General features: G+C 41.5%; 3 protein-coding genes and 3 long non-coding RNA genes across 7 annotated transcripts in view; 1 reads left to right on the top strand and 5 right to left on the bottom strand.

Moving 5' to 3' along the window:
* The first annotated feature begins 3,084 nt into the window (after nucleotides 1-3,084).
* On the top strand, nucleotides 3,085-3,737 carry LOC124336586. Its single transcript, XR_006917091.1, has 4 exons — nucleotides 3,085-3,241; nucleotides 3,312-3,419; nucleotides 3,490-3,614; nucleotides 3,672-3,737. It is a non-coding gene; the product is annotated as an uncharacterized LOC124336586 (long non-coding RNA).
* Nucleotides 3,738-4,057: 320 nt separating this feature from the next.
* Nucleotides 4,058-4,760, bottom strand: LOC124336570. The gene is made up of 3 exons (XR_006917065.1): nucleotides 4,628-4,760; nucleotides 4,318-4,557; nucleotides 4,058-4,247 (listed from the first exon to the last, which is right to left on the bottom strand). It is a non-coding gene; the product is annotated as an uncharacterized LOC124336570 (long non-coding RNA).
* A 606-nt stretch (nucleotides 4,761-5,366) lies between these two features.
* Nucleotides 5,367-9,650, bottom strand: LOC124336701. Its single transcript, XM_046790483.1, has 2 exons — nucleotides 7,976-9,650; nucleotides 5,367-7,906 (listed from the first exon to the last, which is right to left on the bottom strand). The coding sequence occupies exons 1-2, from the start codon at nucleotides 9,648-9,650 to the stop codon at nucleotides 5,367-5,369; spliced, it is 4,215 nt and encodes a 1,404-aa protein (XP_046646439.1).
* A 2,843-nt stretch (nucleotides 9,651-12,493) lies between these two features.
* Nucleotides 12,494-14,368, bottom strand: LOC124336607. Its single transcript, XR_006917115.1, has 5 exons — nucleotides 14,297-14,368; nucleotides 13,521-14,038; nucleotides 13,377-13,440; nucleotides 12,952-13,228; nucleotides 12,494-12,746 (listed from the first exon to the last, which is right to left on the bottom strand). It is a non-coding gene; the product is annotated as an uncharacterized LOC124336607 (long non-coding RNA).
* A 100-nt stretch (nucleotides 14,369-14,468) lies between these two features.
* On the bottom strand, nucleotides 14,469-16,738 carry LOC124336293. Its single transcript, XM_046790045.1, has 4 exons — nucleotides 16,414-16,738; nucleotides 16,059-16,173; nucleotides 15,541-15,757; nucleotides 14,469-15,479 (listed from the first exon to the last, which is right to left on the bottom strand). Exons 3-4 carry the CDS (start codon nucleotides 15,750-15,752, stop codon nucleotides 14,579-14,581), a joined length of 1,113 nt encoding a protein of 370 aa, XP_046646001.1. The 5' UTR covers nucleotides 15,753-15,757; nucleotides 16,059-16,173; nucleotides 16,414-16,738; the 3' UTR covers nucleotides 14,469-14,578.
* Nucleotides 16,739-17,326: 588 nt separating this feature from the next.
* LOC124336079 overlaps nucleotides 17,327-21,192 on the bottom strand; it is a 43,785-nt gene continuing 39,919 nt past the window's right edge. For both annotated transcript variants that reach the window (XM_046789708.1, XM_046789709.1), the window contains exons 11-15: nucleotides 20,273-20,463; nucleotides 19,994-20,201; nucleotides 18,406-18,439; nucleotides 18,102-18,321; nucleotides 17,327-18,018 (exon numbers count right to left, since the gene is read on the bottom strand). In XM_046789708.1, coding sequence (XP_046645664.1) covers nucleotides 17,966-18,018; nucleotides 18,102-18,321; nucleotides 18,406-18,439; nucleotides 19,994-20,201; nucleotides 20,273-20,463 — 706 coding nt within the window. In that variant the 3' untranslated portion in view covers nucleotides 17,327-17,965. The remainder of the gene's footprint in view (nucleotides 18,019-18,101; nucleotides 18,322-18,405; nucleotides 18,440-19,993; nucleotides 20,202-20,272; nucleotides 20,464-21,192) is intronic.

The raw sequence follows: 21,192 nt of genomic DNA on the forward strand, positions 1-21,192 counted from the left end.
TTGAGGCGGAAATTATTTAGCTTCAGAAGACATAGCATGCGAGCATTGCGAGCTTGCACTTTTTTATTAGACCATTTTATTTCATACTGTCACCTACGTACCGTTGGCCAGGTACACGAAAACTTAAGCTGAAATTATCTAAAAACATTTCGTCAAGAATGAGTAAGAATCATTAGCTAAAGATTGTGTGATCAATTACTATTCGATTACTTGATCAATTACTTGATCTAAAACAGTTAACTCATTATCCAATCTCCGTTTTTTAACTTTTAAATTGGTTTTGAAGTAACTTATGAAAGTTACGACGTCATGTGTCATGTTTGTGCGACCATGCGACTGTGATTGTGCAACCAACATAAGATTCAAAACTCATTACTAGATGTCGCCACTATCGTTCTTGTTGTTCTTACGTACCTTATGTCATGAACGGGACGAAATGGCCGAAACAAATTGTTGCTAATTAAGTAATTATAGTTCTATTCCTGTGATTTCAAATACCGAATTGAACTTCGTATCTTATGTAAGTTTATCTTGACCTAGTTTCCTTATTTTTCTATTATACCAACTTATTTCTTAAAATTTTAGATGTCAGTCATCCCAACAAGTTGACTTAGCGCTCAAGCTCAGTCATTTTCCATGGTCTATAGATCCTCATTCTGTCAAAAGCCTAAAACTCATGTTTGAAGCACACACATAGTGGAATACAAATGTGCGGAGATAAGGTATTTTCCCATTACTGCTACCACACCAACCACACCACGTCAGATGCCTTACTAAATCATCACCCATATGATAAAGGTAAGCATCAATAGCACCTATCACCATGCTACTGCAATACTTCATGACAATTTCTTTAGCGTCAGGAAATTTATCTCAACTTGAGGAGTAATGCTGTTGGTTGCTGTAATTCCATTATTACGGTTTTTCATCATGACATTTCAGTGTGCTTCTTAGAAAAGGTAAAATTGATATGCTTTTTTAAATTTTTATATTTTCATTAATGTAACACATATTTTTAACAGACGACGCAAGATCCCCACGGACATCCTTGAGCCAATGCTGGATTTTGTCCATGACAGAAGAGGGACTTCCACCAACGTTCTGCTCCATCCTTATCTTCAAGACTTTCACTCGCTCATGCGGCTCATCCAGCTTCACTGCTTCATATGCTGCTAGCCTGCTATACAACTTTTCTTGCTTCACTGGCGAGTTGGATCACTTCAGTTGCTGTGACATACCTGCAGTCACTCACCACGGGATTATGGCCAGGTACCGGAAAATTGACTTATTTTCGCAGGTTATCTTCTAGTAATCTCTTTGCGTTAAACTATCTGTCTGTGTAATAATTCGAAAATCAGGCCCTTCTTGCGCACTTAAGTGTTACTCAGACGGGTTTCTTTTTTCTAACGCTAGATGGCTTTTCGATAATTTTAGCTGTCAAAACAGTCAGTTTCAGTTACTTTGCAAAACTCTTTAAACATTCATCGGGAGCTAGTGTGTGGAAATTTTTCAGTGAAAACTGACGATTACTATTCCACCAACAAAGCTCACTTGTTAAATGTTCGATATTTGCTTTTTTTTTCTACTTCCGGTTTTCTCATTTCAGTCAGTAGTTCAGTAAATATTCATTCCACGCCCAAAAAAACCACATATTCGTGATCCTCGTCAAATTTGTGGTAAAGTTCATGTTTTTATTTGTACGTACGCGTACTTCCGGTTTCGAGAGTTATCCTGAACTATAGTTCAGGAAAATTCTCGATTTTGGCCAAATTTTGGATTTCGTTTAAATCACACCTAATCGACCCCAAATTTCATGGAGATCACGAATATTTGGTTTAATTTGACGACAGCTCAATGGTTTAGGTGCTATCGCTTACTTCCGGTCTAGTTCCGGAAATTTTTCATAAAACTAGCAAGTGAGCTTTGTTCTGTGTACATTTCTGAATATTGAAAACTGAATTTTAAGTAATTCAAATTGCGCCTTTATAATTTTGAGCAAAAAAAAACACAGATGTATATGTATTATGTAACTTTTATTAGCATGTAACTTAATAAGAAATGTTTTGTCTTCATTCAGATAATGCAGAGGAGACGTCGAGAAGATGGACACCAAAACATCGCCGGTATCTCAAAAATGTCAGCGCGGATCATCATTTGTTGTTGGTAATATTTTTGTTGTTGTGTGTGTTAGTTAACCCGTTGGCTGCCACGCCTTTGTTCTCCCCTGTGTTAGCTCCTTACCACGGGCCGCGCTGTTCGGTCTCGTGGTTTACATGCCGCGGGGTCGGACAGTCGCACCAGCCCAAGATTCGCCGCAAGGCGCCTGTTAGGCAGTGCACCATAGGGACTTCCCCCTTGTCGATACGGTGATGGATTCTAGAGGCGTGCATTCCATCTTCTCCTGTCACCGTGTCAGCCCGGACTTGTCAGCAATGGCAAGTCCCACCTTGGTCATGGATCCTTCAGACATGGCGCGTAGAGTAGTAGAGAACAACCTACGGGTTGTATCTTGTATGGCGTGGCAGCCAATGGGTTAACTTATGTGTATGTATGTTTTTATGTATTGTGTAAATTATGTGATTGTAAAATGTGGTGGAATTGTGGGTGGAGGTGGGACAATATAACAATTCCTATTAAAGTTTTTTGTTTGCTGTGACTTAAACTTAACAAAATAATGCTTAGAAGTTGTATCAATATAATTCTTACAACTTTGAAATTTTTCATTTACACATAAGTAATAGGCATGTGACTTTATCTCCAGACTTTTTCAATTAACTTTTATGAGAAACCGAACTGCATCTGCCATGAACCCTTTTGTTACGCCAACTAAAGTTAAAAAAAAAGAACAATTAGCTTTAAAAATTTAGAGTAAACAGCAGTAGGTTTCTTTCGTAACTTAGTTTGAAAATGAAGTCCGTCCAATTACCAGTATATGTCCGAATGCAGAGCGACTGGAGCAATAGCAATAGTCATTTCAAAAATAGATAAGATCCAATAAAAGTTGGAACACGTCGCAATGTCAAAACTATCAGTTTAAAAAATTTATTTGTTAATAGACCTCTTGCACAATGCGGATAGCAGGATTGTTGTAGTCCGACAACGCTGCAATCCGCCATATTGAGAAAACCACACCCTTTTTTAACACTGTCTCTTATGGAAGTATTATTTTAAAGTGTTTTTTCTCTTAACTGGATAACAACTTCGACCAAAGGAAAAAATCGAAAAATATTACATCATTCAGGTAATCCTTAGCATGTAAGTTTTCCACTATTGAAGTAGTGGAAGTCATATTAATTAAATGTTTTGTACAGGGCATATGGGCATTGTTTACATATGTAGGACCCAAACATACTGAAACAATACCCACTGAAACACTTTGGTAATTTTTCCTAATTATTTAGATTGTCATGTGTGACGAGGTACTATTCCAAATTGTGATGACTCTGGTAAGACAGTAATATTGCAAGAATTGATTTGCAAATTTTACAGTGAAACATGATACAGAAAACAAGTTAATGTTGCGAATTGGAGATTTTGTTGCATCTGCCATTGCTGTGTGATTGTGAAGACAAACACGTTCCATATGTCATTTGTGTTTGTCCGTTCAAAGCAAGGTAATTTTATAAAATTATTAGTTTAGATGTGCAATAATAAACTCATTCTTTATTTAGCACTTGGACGTGCTTGTGGAGTCTCCCGTTCTGTTATTGCAGCTTGTTCTGTGACTGTACATGGGATCACAACTGAAACCACAGATTCAGTCTTTACAACGAGAAATTGAAAAACTTCTCATTTGATCTCTCTTGAGGGACAATGCTTTGATTGAAAATACAATTGCCATTTGGCTGTTCATTGTCTAAATTCTCATCTTTTACATTAATCTATCAGGTTCTCCATTCCATTTTGTAGATTTTGATATAGAATAAGCATTTCAATCCACAACAAATATGTACAGAGTACAGTATATCGGTTTGTTGTTAAAACTATTACATTTAAGAGTTAACCCATAGAGTTCCTTCTGTGTGGTGTGAATTATTAGACCCGCACGACTTTTTTATACAATTTTTAAATGTTTATTAAGCAGAACTTGAGAAGAGATTAGGATAAAAGATGAGACCTCTAACAGTATCATCTCTACAAATCAATCTATTTCTTTCCATGAAGTAAAGACGTTCTTGGGCCAACCCAATAGATATTTGGAATTCCTGTGAAACCTCCAATGCTGTGAGTTTATCCCTAGCCTGTAACTAAAGAAATTTGAATATGTTAGGATTTCAATAGAAGTATCAATTTGGCTGTGGGTTTAATAACTGTTACCTATATTCATGTGCAACAGCCAGTAGATCAGAAACAGCAATTGAGTTGAAAGTGTCGACCTCAGAATAATGAGAATATGAAATCATCAAAAATACATATCAACACGATACTGGCTATTCAATCAGGGGATCAGCCCATTAATGAGCTCTTAACATTTTATCGCAGGGCGCAGAAAAGAAGAAGGACACCCTTTGACAACACACTTGTGAAAAAACCAACTTTGAAATTTTAGGGGATGCCCTGTACAAAACATTTAATTAATATGACTTCCACTACTTCAATAATGGAAAACTTACACGCTACGGATTACCTGAATGATGTAGTATTTTTCCATTTTTTCCTTTGGTCGAAGTTGTCATCCAGTTAAGAGAAAAAACACTTTAAAATAATACTTCCATAAGAGACAGTGTTAAAAAAGGGTGTGGTTTTCTCAATATGGCGGATTGCAGCGTTGTCGGACTACAACAATCCTGCTATCCGCATTGTGCAAGAGGTCTATTACAGAACAACTCCGAGTGACTAGTAACTATTAAGATATGACAGACAAATCCGAACACACATAAATAAAATAGAAATTTCGGCTCTAATGTTTAGCTCTAATGCTCTAATAAATAGTTCTGTTATAACGACAAGTGTGTGTCTAAGACTGCTTGTATTGGGCTCTGCATCGAGGGGATATGCCTACTCTAGGTGGCACGACATCTAGCGCTAGATTCTACAACATCTCCCCCTTGCACACTGATTACACACTGATTACACAAATGAACGACAAGAACTAACATGCCGAACAAGAGAACAAACACAATGAAATGAATAATGAGAAAACACGACATGAGATGAACAATGGGACGAAAACCAGAAAATAAACACAATGAAACGAACAATGAGACAAGAACACGACATGACATGAACAATGAGACGAGACACAGGAAGAGAGAAAAATTGAGAATTAGACGACGAATTCCCTGAGTGAAAGTAGAGCAAAACGGCCAAATGTGTCACTAGCAAAGCAGCCAGGACAACGGACACGGAATCACACACACAGACAATTAAGACGGCTTGAGGTAAGGCCGACCAGAGCGAGTCGAACCCGGACGATGAGGCGCGACGGCCAGCGGACTTGACACAGTCAGGGGGGGCTGGACAGAGGGCCGCTGGACGGTAGCACGCTGGTCGGTTGAGACGGGCGCCGCACGTGGCCTTGCAGGGGATGCCGGGCCGGGCGCCGGGTTGACAACTACTGGCGGAGGCTGTGGCATCATTGACGGTTGACCCAGGGCTACCGGAAGCGGCTGGGCAACTGGAACATTCACAGCGCGGGCAGGCGGACCAGGCGGAGACCAACACAGGGCCGGCAGTAGATGATTAGTAGGGGCGGGGCGATAACCGCGAACAGCTGACGGGACTACAGCAGCACCACCACTCTGTTGACCCACGGCCAATCCTGCCGACGGCGAGTTGTCAAGATTTATGTCGCGGCGCGTCCGACGAAAAGCTCGCCCGTCCGCCAATCTTACGACATATGAATCCGGTTCGCTGCAAACAGCTTCGACGGCACCTGGCAACCACAATCCAGAGATGAACGCCCGGACACGTTGACCGATAATGAGCGCCGACCCACGAACATCCGGACGACCGCTGTGATTAAAACAAGCCGTAGCCTGACGACGCTGGAGCTGGCCGTGAACGAACTTGGCAGGGACAAACTGTGGAACCAGACGATCTTGCAAAAACGGCAAGCTGCCACGGAGGTGGCGTCCTTGCAATAATACTGCCGGAGACGGCAGTTCCGCCGATATAGGAGTTGACCGAATGGCCGCCAAGGCCTCCCACAGAGACCGGCCATCCGTGAACATTTTTAGGAGCGTCTTTTTCACTGTCTGTATGTGGCGCTCCACCAGACCATTGGATTGGGCGTAGGTTGGGCTGGATGTCACTGACCGAATTGCACGGCCCTCGCAGAACTCTCGAAATTCGGCGCAATCAAACTGCGAGCCATTGTCTGACATGACGATTTCCGGAACGCCAAAGTCACTAAATATGCGTTCCATTTCGGCGACGACGGACGACGACGATAAACTGCGCAACGGAACGCATGCTGGCCACTTGCTGTAGGCATCAACAACCAGGAGGTAGTTAACGCCACCATGTAGAAAAATGTCAGCTGACACCCACTGAAAGGCATGAACCGGCAACGGCACTGGACGAAGAGGCTGCGCTGGGTTTCGATGGCGATGCGTTTGGCAGGTCGAACAGCTGGCCACCATGTTGCGAATTTGCTCGTCACACCCGGGCCAATAAACGGCCGATTTTGCCCGTAAGATGCACTTCACCTCTCCAAAATGGCCGTCGTGTATTCCGGCCAACACTTCCTGCCGAAGCGAAATCGGGACTACCAACCGGCTGCCATTGAGTAGCAGACCATCAGCTTCAGACAAGTGGTGGCGTACTGGCCAAAACGGTTTTACGGCCACCGGACACTGGGCCTTGTGATCAGGCCATCCACGATGAAGAACTTCTTTCAGGAGACGGAGAGTTGGATCCGCTGCCGTTGCTGCAGCAAACTTGACACGGGTTGAATCATGAGGAATTACCAGGTCAAGAACAGCATGAACCTGCTCCTCACAGTCTTGAGTGACGTCATCGGTAAAGAGGCGGGGCGACAGAGCCCGACTAAGCGTGTCGGCGATAAACAGCTCCTTGCCCGGCTTGTAGACTAGCTTGAAATCGAATCGTTGGAGTTGTAGACGCATCCGCTGGATTCTCGGGGAACAAGAGGCAATGGGCTTGTTCAGGAGGCCAACCAACGGCTTGTGATCGGTTTCAACCACCACCATTTGGCCATAGACGTACTGCCGGAAGCGCATGAGTCCAAACTGGACCGCCAACAGCTCCTTTTCGATCTGAAAGTACCGTTTTTGAGTGACGGTTAACGACGTTGATGAGTACGCGATCGGCTGGTTATTTTGAAGCAACACTGCGCCGATTCCGACGGGAGACGCATCAACTGATACGACCAAGGGCAGCGAGTGGTCAAACAGTCGTAGCACTGGAAGAGACGACAATGCACTTTTAAGCTGACCAAGGGCCATCTTCTGGGGCTCTTCCCACACCCACGCTGCGTCTGCTTTGAGTAAGTCACGTAAGGGTCGTGTCAGACCCGCAAGATTTTGGCAGAATTTGTCCAGGTATGTCACCATGCCCAGGAGACGGACGAGATCAGCCGGACAAGTCGGATCAGGCATTTCCACAATCGCCGAAATTTTGAGAGGGTCCGGCTTTAAAATTCCCTGGCCAATGACATGGCCTAGCCACGGGAGTTCCTGGAGGAAGAATTTGCACTTTTTTAACTGAAGCTTCAAGTCATGGAGACGGCAGCGTACAAACACTTGACGAAGGTTGGCGAGTAGTTCCTCTTCCGTTTCACCCGTTACAAGGAAATCATCAAAATAGATGAGTACACCGGGCAGGTCTCCAAACAAGTCGTTCATCGTCTGAAGATAAATTTCAGGGGCTGACTTCAACCCAAACGGCAGCCGTAGGAAGCGGTAACGGCCTTTCGGAGTGGCCATCGTGCACAAATAGGAGGCTGCATCAGACAAAGGAATCTGATAGAAACCAGACGCAGCATCAAGGCTGCAAAAATATCGAGCCTTACCCAACTTGCTGAACAGCTGCTCAATGGTGGGGACGGCAAAATGTTGACGTTGGATAGCCTTGTTTAGTTCAAACGGGTCCAGACAGATACGGACATCACCGTCCGGTTTTCCCACCACCATCATGCGGCTGACCCACTCAGTTGGCTCTTGCACGGGGGTGAGGATTTTGTCGTTGACCATTTCGTCCAACTTCTTGAAAACGCGATCCTCCAGCCGGAACGGGAGTCGACTGGCTGCACATACAACAGGATCCACGCGATTAGCACCTGACAGCAGCCTAATGTCATGTTCGACAGGTAACTTGCCCAATCCTTCGAAGACGTCCATAAATTCCACGACGATTGGCGGCAGCGGAGCTTCGACTGGCGACTGAACAGCATCGACTCGCCGAATAAAGTTCAGCTTGTCGCAAGACGGGAGTCCTAGAAGGGGTGGCTGGCCAGGTTCGTCAACCACGACAAAGTCGATAACAAATAAAGCGCCTCTGTGAACCACCTTGGCCGTGTGCAATCCTAGCACTCGTAAGAGGCCATCTTGGGAACGATAACTGCGAACAATGGGCCCCGGGCGAAGACAGCGGCGCGTTTTGGGCAGCCGAGCAAACGACTCATACGGCAGAATGTTGCATGTGGCGCCCGAATCAAGCTTGAAGTTAACTTTAACGCCATCTACCGTCACGTCTTGGCGCCACTCAGATTCACTACCAGACGACGTCAGGGCATGAGAGACGTAGTAACTTTCTTCAACTGACCGCGGGAGGACCATCGCCGTACCGCCACGATCAACATCACCAATCCAGTGCGTCTCCTCCTCCACAGCATGAACCTTGGCCGCGGGGCTCGGTGCTGGACGTGCTGACATCTGGCGGGACTTGGGGGGATTCGGGCAGCAACGGGATATATGGCCGACCACACCACAATTAAAACACGTGAAATTGGTGACTCGACACTGATTTTTCCGATGAGGCCGGCCGCAATCTTTACACTTGGGATACTGCTGGGCTGAGTGTTGATTAGTGGACGGCTGCTGCTCATGCTGAGCTCTGAACGACGATTCCGGCTTTCTTTCAACCGTCCGGCCACCAGGTCGGCTCTGAATGGCGTGAGCGGCTTCTGCTGTCGACGATGTGGCGATTTGGCTGAGCTGGGCTTTAGATGACTCACACGCACGCACAATTTCACACGCTGTGGCGAGCTGCAAATCTTTTTCATACAGCAGCTTTTCACGGACGAAAGGATCAGCCACACCGAGCACTATCTGGTCACGTAAGACCGAATCGACACCAGTGCCATAGCCACAAGAGTTCACTAGGCCACGAAGATCAATCAACCACGAATCAAAAGTTTCACCAGGGAGTTGATGACGACGCAGGAATTTAAAACGCTCGAAAACCTCACTACGTCGGGGCTCAAAATGGGCAGTGAATTTGTCTAACACCGGCTCAATTTTTCTGGCATCGGAGGCGGGATTGAACACAAAAGTATCGTAGATCTTGAGGCCCTCACTGCCAAGAAGAGTGATGAGCACGCCTACCATTTGCTCTTCATCCACGTTAAGGCCGCCATTTGTAGCCACCAAGTACCACGAAAACTGTCGACGCCAAATACCCCACTGGGCCGCCAAATCACTGGCCCCGAAAGAAAAAGGTTCAGGAGCCCTCAACGAAGACGACATTTCAACAAAAGGGTGCAATACAGCGAGATGCACGAGATAAAGACAGATACAGTTCAACAACGCGCAGGATGCGTTCGATGAAGACGGATGCAGTTCAATACTCACAAGCCACGCGGTGACGACTCAACACCGTCGAGTTGTGAGAGCACACTTCTGACACCATGTTATAACGACAAGTGTGTGTCTAAGACTGCTTGTATTGGGCTCTGCATCGAGGGGATATGCCCACTCTAGGTGGCACGACATCTAGCGCTAGATTCTACAACAAGTTCATAAAACAACAAACTTTTGAAAGTGCTCTACCTATTCCTATTGCAGCTTCGGAGTGTTCCCAAAACTCTAACGAACCCTGGAGATTAAAATGTATAATTTAGGAGAATTAGACACATACTAAAAACTTTGAATTATTATTTACCCATTCCAATATCAAGCTCAATGATTTACCGAACTCATTGGTCAAGCTCAAGCTCTCCAATATCAGAGAAGTTCTTCGAACTTAAATGCTGATCAATCATCATTCTGCGAACTGTTCGAAGACTAATACCACTAAGTTTGGCAATATAAGTTGCTGTGTATCCAACATCTAAACGTACAGTACCCTCATGAAGTTTGGAAACACAGCAAGTGTCTCCGTGCTTCTAACACGGTGGCTTACGGGCCAAGGTGTCTCCCTTTTTTACGCGATAACTCACGTCTGAGTTATCGCAAAGCAAATCTAAAAAAATCCTCTTGTTGAGGAAAGAATTTCCTTTCACAATAATTTTTGCAAATTTTAGTGATTAGAAGTTTATCCCCAAAGTCATAGATCCGCGCGACGTGAGAAGAAAAAATCAACATTTAATAAAAATCGGCAAAAATCAGCGTTTCATTAAAAAAATTTGAAACTTTGTATAAGGTATAAAAAATAATAATAATGGCAGAATATATTGTAAAGCCCAGTAATATCGGGAACATGTATTGTTGCTTTTTTAAGCGAAAAATGAAAACTGTAACGATTATTTCATATAGCCTTCAAACTTCATGTTGACTTCCTCCACCTCGTCTTCTCTATTAATAATTAAAAACTTTTTCTGGATTCCAATTACTTCTTCTGGTGTTAGAAATTGCTCCAATATTTTTGTGCAATTTCTTCCAACTCTCAAGCCATAAACAAATGTCCTCGCAAAGCCGTTCAATTTGAGCTCGGATCTCCACTGCAGATTCTATTAATGCATAATAATAATAACCTGCTTGGTTTGAAAAAATGTCAACATGTCTTTTCCGGAGATGGAGTACGGTGTGTAAGAATTCGATCCATCTTTAGTTTCGAAACTACACATGTTGAAAACAAATATAAGTGGAGGGCATGTTGAATCTTTTAAAGTCTTCTAGTAATTCAATCTAGATTTTTTAAAATTTTAAATTAATTCTGCGAAATATCATTCTAAATTTAAACAATTACCAAATTAGCTGGTTTAAAGTGATCGAAGACATTTTCGATGCTACAATTGTAATCTTATCGAAATTGTTCCGAATCACAGCATTTACCATGTAGATAATGTCGCTCAATGCCGAATATTGTGTTCCATTTTGGTCCGTTAATGTATCGCAGTCGTCCGTCAGTCATATCGCGATAACTTGCTAGGCCGCTACCAATTAAAGCAATAGGCGGCATGACGAATTTTACATGTCCCACTGAATAAGGCATTGTTCTACATTTGGTTAACCGAAAATGTTTTAGAAAGTTTAATAAGAATAAATATTATTATAATTTTAAAATTCTAGCATAGGAAATTGAATTATTACATTACTGCTAAATTAAATTATTAAATATATTTCTTATTCTGTTTTGATGAATTCATGTAGTAGTTGCAAGGCTTCTGCAGGAATTGTTGTGCTTTGTGATTGACGTTGAACAGTCAATATGAAGTTTATTGGTTTTGCAGTACTTGGTGGCAAAACACATAACGAAAACGGTTTTTTTTTGCATTTTTATGCAGAGTCTCACGTGCAAAAGGTTTGCAAACCCTTTTCCCGTTCAGGTTTATTGCTCTATTACAAGAACCGTAGCAATTTGAGCACTTCAAGCCTGCGGGTAAATCATAGAAATCAGCCTCCATAAAAGATCTCATGGTTTCTACCATAGCAGTGCCAAAATGCAGATCGTTAGGAAGCGGTTGGAGTTCATATATTGATAAGTGAATTATTTCACGTGTACATTTTAAGTTGTTTTATGTAATGTTAAATTAATCACATGTTATCTTAATTCAACACATTTCAATGCAAATAATTACCCTTCATCACGTTGAGAATCTCATTGTAAATTACTTCATCCTTTAATTTTTCAAGTACTGCAGTTGCCTTTTTCTTTGTGGTTTCGACTGATTTCGCCATTTCGTAAAACAACTGATGTCAAAGGAAAGTTTTTAGTTACTAAAATTCTACCCCGTGACCGTTGAACTGGTGACAACGATTAACAATCGATACAGACAATAGATATAGACATCCAAGTGGATTTTGTGTTTGATCTAAGTCACGAAAAGCTGATAACAGGTAAACTTAGGATAATTCCTCATTGTGAAACTGCATTAAATTTTTGTGCTAGGAGAAGCACTCAAAATATTATTCTACTTGTGTTATTGAGCTTAAACGCAAACTAAATGGATTATTTTTTAAGCAAAAGTGGCAAGGTATGTGTACCTATTCTATTTGTTTATTTAAATATGGTAATTCTAATTAGTTTCCATGTTTCATTTTTTTAATTAACAAGTCTGGTATTGTGAAGTTGGATATTGATGGTTGGAAAAGTGAATTTGTAAAGCTTCATGAGTTCAACTCATGTATCTGGAGTAGCGCAGGTTGTAGTATAATACTTAGGTGCTTTGGTGGTGTAGTACTCAGGTGATGTACTGCGTTCGATGGTGATGTAAGTTGAGGCAGAGTAATACTTCGGGGCTTTGGCGTAGTAGCTGGGAGCAGCGTAAGTTTTCATGTAATACTCTGCATCCTTAGTGATGTAGTACTTGAGGGCCTCGGTGTACTAGGCAGGTGTTACGTATGTTGACGTTGTTGTGTAGTAAGGCGATGACGTGGTGTAGTACTTTTGCGCTGCTGTTGCTTGGTATCCACCATACCCAGGAGACATCGGTACACCAGTGGTCGACCCAGCCATCAACGATACAACACCCAACAGCAGCACGACGCCATAGTTAACAAGACAAATAATAAATTTTAACATTAGTAGTCAATAATAAGTGGCATATTTGCAACTAAACAAAAGTAACTTTTAATACAACACTCCATTTAAAAACAGAATATTTACCCATGATTGCGAACTGATTTAACACGAAGAAGAAGGCAGTTGGTGACAGATAGTGCGCCGCAGTTGTTGCCGTGTCGGAGATGCTCGCTCGACTTATTTCAATTGCCTTTTCTCTCTCCTTTTATACAATTTTTTTCATCCCTCCACCTCTTAAGCCTTGCGGCTATTGTACTTGCTTGATAATGATGAAACACGTGTCGTTCTCACCCAACCTCTTCATGACATGCACTCTTCACACACTGCATGACACGTTTTACGTATTAATGATCTCCGTGACCTTCTGCAGGTTGACGTTGCTGGGGATGGGTCTACAACAACCAATATCAAAATGAATACCAAATGGTTATGTTACACATCCCGTTCTCACCCAACCTCTACACCACTGCATGACACCTTTTACGTATTAATGATCTACCGATGCTGACCTTCGAAAGTGAAAGACATTGCAATGGCCTTTCCTTCTGCAGGTTGACGATGCTGGGGATGGGTCTACAACAACCAAAATCAAAATTAATATCAAATGGTTATGGTTAAACTTTATTATTAAACGCTTAAAAGTTAAAACTCACTTTATACCAATTGACATTTGAGTCATTTGGTAGGAGTCAACGACTTGTTTCTTCGGTGAATGATTAAATCTTCCATTTCGAACCATTTGAAGGACAATCGTCTTTTTTTAAAACATGACCACTTCGATCACCATCTATCCCTGGTCGTCGCGCTCCGTCACGTGATGAAGACGCGCACTTTCGTGTCGTTGGTCTTCGAAATACGGTCGAGCTGAATTTTTAGTAGAAGGTCTCTTTTTTCCGGCGGTTTGTTTCGTAATCTCCGGTAAAAAGTTGTTCGGGGATCTCGGTGGGCGTATTCGACAGACGTGACTGGCTTTTGCAGCAGGTTGTCCAGCATCGATTCACACATGATTGATCCCATAAAACTGGAAGCATTGCTATAGCTCTTCCACACTTCAGGATAACACCGGCACCAAAGACTGCATGCAAAAGCTCAGTTTGATCACACATTTTACTGACTGGCTGCAACAACTCAAGGTGCACATTGAAGCTCGAACTTCACCTGGCTGATAATCCTACTTGAAAATAAAAATCAATTACTATTGAGAAACAAAGTCTCACATGACATAACAAAATCACAGAAGTAAAAATAAAATATGGAATTTCCATTCGAAGAAGATTCTTCAAAGATGAAGACAACAAGATGGCGTGCGTTAAATAAGGTTCAAGTTCGTTTCCCCAGACTTCTAGTCAAATTAGTTCGTTGCACTCGTAGGTTATTCGAAAGATATGAATGGCAACGAAATATAAATCATGTAATTAATTTTCTTTACCTTAATTAAAGAAGCAGCAGAACTGAAATTGAGGATAAGAAAACTTTTTCTTGTCTTATTTTCGGTGCTTACCTGAGATAATACTTTAAAAAAATAATCGTTAGCACGGCATTTTCTGACAATTGAATATTTTTGTTTTTGTACACACCTTATTAAAAGTAAGAAATCCAAATTTTCAAAGAAAAAGTTTATTCTAGATTAAATGTTGCGAACATGTTAACAAATTACAAATTTAAGTTTTGAAAATATCAGACTATTTTCGTAAATTAAGAGCCGCATTAATTATTTACTAGTGGACTTCTTATTACTGTACTTGTTAAGAGGCACTATTTGGGGTGGATTGTAAAAGATTTCCTTCGACTCAGCGTCATCACAATTTTTCCGCAATTCCGCTACAAGCCCCTTTCTGCAATCAGGTCCAATATTATTCAAGAAGAGTTGAACGAAATCTTTGTCCCATGCCGGATTGTTAGTTCGTGGGGGCGGAGACGAGTACATCGACACTTTTTCATTAGGGTGAGTCTTCTTAGCCGATTGAAAGCCTGCAGCCTTGGCCGCCTGGTCAGTTGTGTACAATCCTTGATGCGTCGCATCGTCCGTCTTGTAGTTCAGGTGTCCACCGGATAGGCGGTTACGTCTCAATGCGACTAGCACTCGAAAAACATCTTGGACATCTTCAAAATCGTAAGTGTACAAACAAATCAGGTAGGTTTTTTCTTCTCCGTTGGCGACTTTAGCTCCATTGCCAAGTTGATTGTCCGCAAGAAGATTCTTGACTTTTTCCCAAGTTTCATCAACATATTCCTTGCTGACGAAGAGCATCCATTTACCACTACGAACAGATTTGACCGCGTCGGGTAATTGAGCCCAAATCCATGAGACGGAAGGACAACGACAATGAGATGGTTGCATGTCACAATCTGACTTGTGATTTTTCGCTTCTCTGTCAAAAAGATTTGTTGCAGATGCTTGTTTCTTTGGAACGTTGCTTTCTGTGGAATCGCTGGATAGTTTCCGTTTACTTGAAGACAATTGCGCAGAGTAGACAGTAGATTGTCCAGAAGTTGATGGCTCGTGAAGATCGATCACTTCGATCACGTCGGGAATTCTAGCCTGCTGAGAGATCTCGTTAACAATCAAAACTTCATCTTGGGTATCGATAGGTGCTTGCAGTTCTTTCCATCTGTAGTAATTGAACACACAATTCAGATCTCAATTTCATTTTACAAAATTTCATATTTTACCTTTCTCGTTGTGCTTCGACTGAATGTCCAACAATCAATTCTTTCCCGAGCAAATTTTGCAATTCCAATAAAACCAGCTCAACACGTTGTTTGTCTGATGCGTGCATATCTAGTAGAGCGATCAATACATCTTCGTCAACGTCTTCGTTGGATACAGAGTTCGCTTCTAGAACTTGACGAAGTTGGGCAACATCTTCAACAAGAGAAGCCATATCTCCTTGAAAATTAAACATGACATTATATGAATTACATAGTGTTAACAAGCAAATGAAAAATCCATTCCCATTTTTAATCAAATGATCAATAAAACAATGTGTTACCATTTAAACTTTAACTACTCAGAACTCTAGAATTTACAAGATATTATCTTTTACTCATTGTTACATAAATGATTCATTAAATTCATTTTTCAAAAGATTTGATGGTTTAAGTTGTTTTCTAAGCTTGAGTTTGAAGTTGTTGATAAAAAAGAATAAAATTAGTTAATTATCGCATCTGGTAAAACTAAAAATTGTTACCTTTTGTGATATCACACTATTGAATAAAAAACATCAATATTGAAGACAGCACACAAATCCGATCTAACTTGTGTAGGCTAAGATTATTCCAGATGATATGAATGTGTAAGTGAGCCTGTAACACACATATGAAATAAGTGATTTCATTATAACAATTTGGTGAATTTGCATTCCAAACTCTTAAAACTAACATGATGACAACTTTAAGTAACAATTTATTAGCTACTGACTTATTACTGAGTAGTAGCAATCGAAATATTATTGAATTTGTTCTCAGATTTGTCAGATAGCTTTTTTTTATTAACAACCTGTTTGCATAATAGTGAATTACAGATGAATTTAAACTTATACTTACACAAGATGTGTAGTGTGCAATAGAAGCCAAAATAAACTTTATGTTTGAACTATTTATTTTTTATTTTCGGTCGTGTTTTACACGTGTTCTGGACGCCAACACACTCGGCAAACCAACAGGCACAGCAACAAGCAGACTCCAGATTCACACTGACTCGTTTGTTGAAAATAAATAATGGAGGCGTACCGGCGTTCCTGCCAGATTCACAGATTTACACGGACTTTACATCCGTTAGGGAAAAAAGATCAGATAAAGCACAGATCAAGACAACATGGTCTGATAGTGTTAATTGTGAATAGTTATTAAGAAATTATTAAGTTTCTGTGATTGTAAGGCTAAAAAAGAGACTGAAAATTGAAAACTAAACTAAATTTCCAGACCACTCCTAGATGGCGCACTTTTACTACAACCTTCTTAAAAAATCGCTAGTAAAAAAGTAGCGTCCCGTCGAATTTCCTTATGGGAAATTTAACATTGTCATTGCCTCATTGGCAACCATCTCTCAACACCCATGGTTTAACACGCCGATTAATAAAAACAAAAAAAAAATAATTTAATAATCTTTTTTTAAGAAAAACAACTTGGAATGTACAGTCATGCGTGAAAGTTTCTTGAACAGGCAAATGGCTCTCTATGTTTTAAGTTTAATTTGACGGAAGGGATACTACGGTGCCTACCGTACCCCCGATATTTTACGCCCTTTTCTCTTTTTCTTTATATTCTTCTCTTCCTTTACCTACGAAAGAAAAAGAGAAAAAGGCGCAAAATACTGGGGGTACGGTAGGCACCGTAGTATCCCTTCCGTCAAATTAAACTGAAAACATAGAGAGCCATTTGCCTGTTCAAGAAACTTTCACGCATGACTGTATATTTGTGTGAAAGCTGAAAAACCAAATCTCCCATAATTAAGTAATTAAGATTGATGAACATGATTTATTTCATTTTAACGAGATGACAGCCCTTTCATTTGAGCAAATCCACACATCACACTAGAGAGAGAGATAATCGAATAAATAATAAATATCCAAATAAATAATAACGAATTGAATGGGTTTTCATCCACACGGGTGATTTCTTTTTTTTTTAAACAACGAGAGCTAAAAAATAAACGGGCTGAATCTCCGTCGATTTTCTTTGTTTTAGATTGGAAAAAATATCAAGAATGGGAGGGGAGGGTGAGTGGTTGGTGATGATTCAAATCAGCTATAAAATTTTTAAAATATGTATATATAAATGACCAGAAGGAGGAGGTATTGGCGCATAGTCCCACTGGCCAAACACACACCGCACACACTCTCTCTCACACACACACATTTTATGGGAACCAGTGAATCTGGATGTATAATAATGAATGAATAAATTAATAATAGTGTTCTATATCTCTTGTACATTTCCTTTCTCACAGCGTACGCCGCCTAGCACTTTCCCACAACCGTTGCTAATCGCTCATTTGCCTAAATTTCGAAATTTCAATCCGTTCGCCAGGAACGTTGTTGATATTGTTGCGATGACGTCAGATCGGCTTCCATCCATCAGCGGAGAAGAAATGTGTCTACGAGATCAGGTATGCGAGCAGATAGAACAACAGGATACATCCAGCTGGATCTGAAAATAATCGAATAAAGGAAAATTAGATTGCCATCGATTCATTCCCATTAAGCGACGTGAAAATGTTCAATTTATTTTACATGGTGAACTGGAAGCCGGCGATGAGCTACGACGCCGAGTAATGGTGACGGCGTCGGCCACCGGAGTGAACTGATAACTGGCGTAGAATCCAGTGCCGTCGAATCGGTCGTTCGACTTGAACGTCACGCGGAAAAAGGCTCCGTCCGACTCCATTTTGAGGTCCTTTTGCAATCCGCAGTAGCGGGGCAATTTCCGATCGACCGTCATGAAATTGGACACCTGAAAAATTCATTTTCAGACGTTATTGAATATTTATTACAGCTCCTGGCGCCCGCGCTCCATTGAATTCAATTTATTTTATACCTCGACGAAATCGCTGGCCGAAGTCAGTCCGCATCTGTCGAAATGAATTCAATTTTAAAATTAGAAAAAATGTCATCTGGGAATTGCTCCATCAATTTTCGATCGGCAATTTTTCAACCGTCTTTAATAGACTGTGAAACAGAACAATACAGTCCCCCCCCCCCCCCCTAGGGATTCTCAATCACCAGTTCGTAACGACGACGACCGATGGGTTTAGTATAGCGTGACATTTTTCTTATCAGTGAACAAACAAAAGCAGCTGCTGGTGAAGCGACAACAATGGCAGCAATGCAGCATAGAGAGAGAAAGGACTTTTTTAGAAGAGAAAAGCGATGATGTATACACCGCGCACATCGTTTACTGTTGCTGCTATCTTATAGGTAGCACAGTAGTAGCGCACTATCTCCATACGACACTAGTGAAGCTGCTGGCATTCTGAAAGCAAAGTGTGCACAGACACACTCAACCTAATCGATTATTGATTCCTCGCCCGTTGTGTATTAGAGAAAAAGAAGCCAGAAGTTATGGAAGTATGTGTGTACATAGTACATCTTTCTTTTCTTCTTTCTTTTTCTTTTATATTTATATTTTCTTATACATATTCCTCCGAGCTATAGAGAGCGAGTTCGCGGGAAAAAAAACGAAAATTCAATTCAGTCGATTGTGTCGTCTACATCGATCGATCCCTATAGCTCCTGTGTGTATCGATGTATGTATATATGTGTGTGTGTACTCTCTACGAGTATATATGTAGAGAGTAGAGACTTGAGAATCCATAGGCCTGAAAGAAAACTTTCTTTCAGGTACCCTATTATATTCCGGGTTTCATTCTTTTCTGAATTTATCTTTATCCAATAAACTTTGTGTGTATCATATTAAAAAAAAGGCGGGGTAAATGTTTGATGCTCTGAGCCGATTACTTTCTCCACGACGACGGCGGCCCGAAACAAAAAAAAGAAACAAAAAACAAGTTAAATGTTTCAAAAGTACAAAAAAGAAAAAGTAGGCATCTACTAGACGGAGGCCGGTCTTATTCTGTTTCTCCCTTCAAATGTTATAATGCTGCTGTCAACGATTCGATTATTCCGGACAATAATGGTCATCAATCGCATTCGACACATGTCGCTCCCGACCCCCCCTATATATAGTCCTTGTGCTTTTGTGACCGTCCGTGAGTTTCTCGTCTAAAGAAAAAAATAAAAATAAATTCCGTCCCCTCCTACTTCCTGGCCTGTGCCAGGAGTCGAAAATTCTTTTATACAATAAAAGCACGTCCGATTGTTCCTTTTTTTTTGTGCCTCCTTTTGCTCCCGTTTCTTTTTTACTCGTACCGACATCTTTGGCAATCTGTTCCATATCAACTTATTGATCTCGGCCCCTCCCAATTTCCCTGTTTATTATTTTTCTTTTCTATATTCTATTATTATGGAAGAAGTTGGGCCAGTTGGATTAGAGATGGTGGACTGGACAAAGATGGCCGCGTACAATACAGCTGTTCCCCCTTCCCCTCTCCCAAACAGGTGCCACCGAATGATTAAGACTATCGATTCAATTGATTTGAAAAGAAGAAAATAACGATTCGACTTACGGGACCATTCCTTCAATGTCGAAATAGGAGAAGACGATTTTCACCCGCTCGCCGACCTGGGCGTGGAAGAAGTAGTGACACTCGGTGTCGCGCGGGTAGAATCCCGGGAAATTGGGGCTCCAAAAAGTGCCGTTGGTCGACGTGGTGCTGTTGAATCGGAAGGCGCAGGGACTGGATGAGATTTGCTCGCCAGTCGTGATTCCGAAATCTAAAAAAAAAAGGAATTCAATGACCGAAAATGAATTTCCACTTTGAAGAGATGGATGGATGTGGTTATACTGGAAACAAAAGAGTAGCGGGCTTTGAATCCTCGAGATCCTCTGGAGACGGCCGTACTGTGGAAATGCAGCGACATGACGGCCGAATTGGACATGAGTTCACGCGGCGTACCCGAGCCGCAGAAATCATCAATCTTCTCTTTGTTGCCGCCGACTGAAATGAAGGCCGTCACTCGGTCCGCTCCGTCGCAGCTGCGTTAAATAATTAAAAAAAATATCAAATTTGAAATTGGGAGAGAGAGAAAAAAATCAAACGAAATCATTTCCAGCGTCGCAAAGTCATCGACGCTTAGCATCAAAAATATTTGAATAAACCAAACTCATAGAGTAGAGTGTGTCTCAACCGTTTTCCGACTATAGAAAGTATATATATCTTGGAACAAAAGGGGGGAAAATGGAATCAAATATTCGAAGCGCTGTCCTATATAATAATAGTAAATAACCCAGTTGTGATACGAAGTAGTCCCCTGCACGTGTCGTCTGAGTGCATTGGATCCTATATTATCCAGGCTCCATATCTATGCTGAGCGCAATATACAAGGAGCCGAGTGCATCGAATTTCTCGGCTGCTGGGTCTTTGCATAAACCAATTCTCTCTGTTTCTTTTGCATATCTCCATAAAGATTCCGCCTTCTTCCAGGAAAGTTAAAAAGGTGTCCGTCAATGGCCAGGGCGGATATAGAGGAGGAGGAGCTGGGATCTGACGCTGGGATTTTCTTCCGGCTCGCAATGATGTTGTAGCTTCTAGCGCTGGTTGGTGAATATGCATCATCATTCTATTTGAGCTCAGCACACGCCGCCGAGAGAGACCCTTCTCAAACATTTCAAAGTAGTCCAAATCCGCGGGACTAGAATTCGGCAGCAGATAAGACAGGAAACTTTTCTTTCAATTCTGCCTGAGCGTGGGGGGTCTATAAGTTA

Source organism: Daphnia pulicaria, chromosome 4 (genome assembly GCF_021234035.1).
Source record: "Daphnia pulicaria isolate SC F1-1A chromosome 4, SC_F0-13Bv2, whole genome shotgun sequence".
In the NCBI taxonomy this organism is placed as follows: Eukaryota; Metazoa; Arthropoda; class Branchiopoda; order Diplostraca; family Daphniidae; genus Daphnia; species Daphnia pulicaria.